At 51.7% G+C, this 4,877-nt stretch overlaps 1 protein-coding gene across 1 annotated transcript; it reads left to right on the plus strand.

Moving 5' to 3' along the window:
• Positions 1-2,051: 2,051 nt before the first annotated feature.
• IQCF6 (IQ motif containing F6) lies at positions 2,052-3,747 on the plus strand (the record flags this gene model as incomplete). The annotated part of the gene is made up of 2 exons (XM_080696632.1): positions 2,052-2,102; positions 3,379-3,747. 2 exons carry the CDS (start codon positions 2,052-2,054, stop codon positions 3,745-3,747), a joined length of 420 nt encoding a protein of 139 aa, XP_080552758.1.
• Positions 3,748-4,877: the final 1,130 nt, after the last annotated feature.

Raw genomic sequence — 4,877 nt, forward strand, 5'->3', positions numbered from 1 at the left:
CCTCCAAGTACTGTCATCATTTCCCATAGAAACGTGTTTATTACTGATTCTCAGGATGCATAAAACATGTGATTTCTCAGACCGACTCTCAGACCATTCAAAGTCTCCTACCGGGCTTTGCTCTGTGATCACAGGAATTCGGATAAATTCTACTTCACAAAATCCTCATCAAAAAGAGAAAAAATGTATATGTTTATAATTGTTTATGGAGTGACTCTCTGACATGACAACTTAATATTAATCAGGCATCAGTGAGAATAGAATACTCTACTGACAGTTTTACGTGTCTGGTAACAGGAAGAATTTTCCCGACCAGGTTCTTGCTCCAGACTTCCCAGACCTTCCTTTTCCTCTCCTGCCCACACCGCTCCCGTGCTGGACACTGTGGGACACGTTCCTGCGATGATAGATGTGCTTGTTTTTTTATATACTTTTACTGGTGCGTTGTAACCCTACAGTACCGTGCATTTCCAAGCGACGCAGAATGCGCACCGCGCTGGGCCCGTTCCCCTCTGCACCCCAGCCTACCCCCTCCTTCCTGTCTACATGTTCGTGACATTGGTAGTGACACTTCCATTTGTAACAGGAGCAGTTCTAACCCTCATCCTCCCACCGTGACACGGGGTGAACCAACAGAGCAACCACAGACTGGCTCACACAAAATGTACTCCCGAAGGTGACCGCGAATCACCTCCATCAATGCTGTCAATTCCCAACTAAGTGTGTCCTGACTCAGCCACCTCCTCAGCGCACCCCAAGAAGCTGTCATTCACCGCCAACAGGAGGAGGAGGGCACTGCGAGTTAGAGGGAAGAGACAGAGCTGCAGCTAAAAGCTCTTGCTTTCAGATTTTATGCAGAAACCTAGACTTCCGGGGACAGGTTGCTCAGATCCCTCCAGGAGCCCTGACGCGTGAGCTGCAGGAAATCCACGCTGGCTGTGAGTTTCCTTAAGGCAAGCCCCCTTACTTGCAGGAAAGCTGCATGGCAGCCAGTGATAGTGGCCCACACTGGCATCCCAGTACTTGGGAGGTTGAGACAGGAGGCTCGAAGGTTCAAGGACAGCCTAGGCAAGTAGTGAGACACTCATCAAACTAGTGAAACCCTGTTCAAAATAAACACGGCTAGGAGAGGTGTAGCTTAAAGGTAGAATGCCCCTGGGTTCAGTCTCCAGTAAAACACACACACACACACACACACACACACACACACACACACACTCCTTAGATTCTAGCAACAAATATATCACTTATGGCCACTTTGAAATAAATATGTTGATAGAGTTCTATTCTTTTGGAAAAAGTAAAAGGTGAACAATTAGTGTTTGAAAGTATATATGGCCGGGTGTGGTGGCGCACGCTTGTAATCCCTGCTCTTGGGAGGCTGAGACAGGAAGATCGCACAGGTTCGAAGCCAGCCTCAGCTACTTAGTGAGTGAGGCTCTCAGCAACTTAGTGAGACCCTGTTTCCAAATAAAAAATATAAAATAGGTCTGGGAGTATAGCCCTGAGGTAGAAAGCCTCAGGGTTCCACCCACAGTACCACCACCAAAAATAATAATAATAATAATAATAATAATAATAATAATAAGTATATATGTATTTATAAAAACATAGGTTGGGTGTGGTGGCACATGCTTGTAATCCCAGCATTCGGGAGGCTGAGACAGGAGGATCGCAGTTCGCAGACAGCCTCAGCTACTTAGTGAAGCTCTTTTTAGATTAAAGAATTAAAAAAAATAAGGCTGGGTTGTAGCTCAGAGGTAGAATGCCCCTGGGTTCCATCCCCAGTACTGCAAAAAAAAAAAAAAAATACATAAGCTATAGATAGATTTCCAACTTTTTTTAACGCATCAGTGTTGATTTCACTGAAAGAGTAGCAGAATTGAGAACTTGGGATGTAAAGTGCTGACCCCGAGGCTGGTGTGCAGATGGGCGGAGTCCAATGATGGGGGTGTGACTAACAGTCAAGGGCGGGGCTAGAGACTAGGGCAGTCTAAAGGATAGATGAGTGGACTCTAAAGACCAGGGCCAAAGACACAGGAACTGTGAGTATGGCCCTTCTGGGAGGGACCTGCCAGGCAGATCATAAGGAGTGTCTAAAGGTGAGTGGGAGCCAGGCGTGGTGGCACATGGCTGTAATCCCAGCATTCGGGAGGCTGAGACAGGAGGGTTGCAGGTTCAAAGCTAGCTTCAGCAGTTTATGGGGGCCCTCCCCAACTTAGTGAGACCCTGTATCAAAATAAAAAATAAAAAGGGCTGGAAGTGCCAGGCGTGGTGGCGCACGCTTGTAATCCCAGCATTCGGGAGGCTGAGACAGAAGCATCGCAATTTGTGGACAGCCTCAGCTACTTCGTGAGGCCCTCCACAACTCAGTGAGACCCTGTTTCAAAATAAAGAATAAAAAATAGGGCAGGGGGTATAGCTCGGAGATCAAATGCCCCTGAGTTCCTTCCCCAGACCCATAAAAATAAATAAATAAATAAATAAATGTTTGGAAGTGCAGCTTAGAGGTACAATCCCCTAGGTCCACACCCTAGTACTGCAAAATAATAATAATAATAATAATAATAATAATAATAATAATAAAAAACTGGACGTGGCAGCACACACTTGTAATCCCAGTAGTTGGGAGGCTGAGACAGGAGGATCACAGGTTTTTGGCCAGCTTAAGCCTCTTAGTGAGGCCTTCCACAACTTAGTGAGACCCTGTTTCAAAATTAAAAGAAAGAGGGGTGTGGGCCAAGCGTAGTGTCGCACACTTGTAATCTCAGTACTTGGCAGCCTGAGACAGGAGGGTTGCAGGCTCAAGGATAGCCTCAGCGACTTAGCGAGATCCTGTTTCCAAATTTAAAAAATAAATAAATAAAACTGGCCTGGAGGTATAGCCTGGAGGTAGAAGACCCCTGAGTTCCACCCCCAGTACAAAAATAAATAAATAAAAATAAATAGATAAATAAATGGAGCTGGGGGTGTAGCTTGGCGGTAGAATATTCCCTGGGTTCAACCCCCAGCACTGATGAATTGATAAAGATTAAAGTGAATGGAGGCTGAGCCGGGCGTGGTGGGCACGCCTGTAATCCCTACATTCGGGAGGCTGAGTCAGGAGGATCGCAGTTCACAGACAGCTTCAGCTATTTAGGCCCTCCACAACTTAGTGAGACCCTGTTTCAAAATAAAGACTAAAAAATAGGGCTGGGGCTGTAGCTCGGAGGTCGAATGCCCCTGGGTTCCATCCCCAGTACTGCCAATAAAATAAAATAAAATAAAGAGACTCGAGAGCAGGGCCACCCTCCTTTCCCCCAAGCACCAGCGGTGGGGACCAGAGGCACTCAGATGCTCCCTGTTCAGATGTTCCGTGTTCTTCTTCCTGCTCATCAGTTAGAGATGGCGGCCGTAAAGATTCAGGCGTGGTGGCGCGGCAACACGGTACGCCGGACGCTACTGCACGCCGCGCTCAGGGCCTGGGTCATCCAGTGCTGGTGGAGGTCGGTGCAGGCCAGGATGTTGGAGCAGAGGCGGCGCCTGGCGCTGAGACTCTACACCTGCCAGGAGTGGGCGGTGGTGAAGGTGCAGGCGCAGGTGCGGATGTGGCAGGCCCGCAGACGCTTCCTCCAGGCCCGCCGGGCGGCCTGCGTCATCCAGTCCCACTGGCGGGGGCATGCCAGCCAGGCCCGCGGCCTGATCCGGGGCCACTACGAGGTCAGAGCCAGCCGGCTGGAGCTCGACATCGAAATCCTCATGGCCTAGGGAGCTGGCAGAGCCAAGGAGACTGGATCTCTCTCCCAATAAAGACGTACGGACCAGACTCGCTCGGGGGAGACCGGGCAAGGGCACGAGCCCAAACGCTCCTGTCTTTTACTCTCTGCTCCTGGGGTCACACCTGGCTAATCTTTTTCTTTGTTTTGTTTGTTTGTTTGCGGTACTGGGGATGGAACCCCGGGACATTCTCCCTCCACACTACACCCCCAGTCCTATTTTTTATTCTTTCTTTTGAAACAGGTTCTCATTGAGTTGTAAAGGGCCTCACTAAGTATCTGAGGCTGTCTTCCAACCATGATCCCCCTGTCTCAGCCTCCCAACTGCTGGGATTATAAGCATGCGCCACTGCGCCCAGCTATACCCGGCAATCTTGCATCAAAGGATCCCAGGGCCCAGGGAGAGCAATGCCTGATTGCAGCCCCCTCCAGTGGGGCAGTGGGCCGAGGCCTTGGGCTTTGCTGAGCAGAGCCTGCCGGAGACAGCTGAGAAGGCTGGGATTCCCAGGGCCTGTGCCACAGGGCACTGGGGGCCAGGAGGACAGGGCACCCCAGCTGAGCCACAGCAGTCAGGCGCAGTGTCCCAGAGGACCAGGGAGCGAGCGAGGCTGCCAGCCAGAGGCAGCCCCAGGGAAGAGTGGAGAGGGAGCCGAGGGGCGGCAGCTGTGCCGGCTGCAGCCTCCCCTGGGGCCCAGCAAGGCTTCCCTCCCTCCCCTGGCGGCAGCCGTGTCCTGGGAGAGCCTGGATGGGTGGGGGAGGAGCTGAGGTGGGTAAATAAGCAAGAGGATGGGCGGGCAGGGGCAAAGGCGTCCCCTTTTCCACACGGCCTCTAAGAGCTGTGCTGTGCCCTCCCAGTCTGCACCCCACTGCCGCTGCCTCTGTGCTCCTGCCTCCCTGGGTGCCCTGGGCCTCGGCTTTGCCAAGGGGTCTTCTGTCTCTTGGCATCGGTGGCTCGGCCACTTCTCGCTGCCTCTGCTTTGCCATCCGGGCCTGAGGCAGCTGCCCGGCTTCCTGGCTCCCTTGGGGTGTATCTTGGAACCTCTGTCTTGGAAGTCTGAGGTCTGTGACCCTCCCCATTCAAGGACAGGTCCCTGCAGGATGGGGGAAGGGACAGGGGTCTTC

Source organism: Muscardinus avellanarius (genome assembly GCF_963383645.1).
Source record: "Muscardinus avellanarius genome assembly, chromosome: 5".
Taxonomy (NCBI): Eukaryota; Metazoa; Chordata; class Mammalia; order Rodentia; family Gliridae; genus Muscardinus; species Muscardinus avellanarius.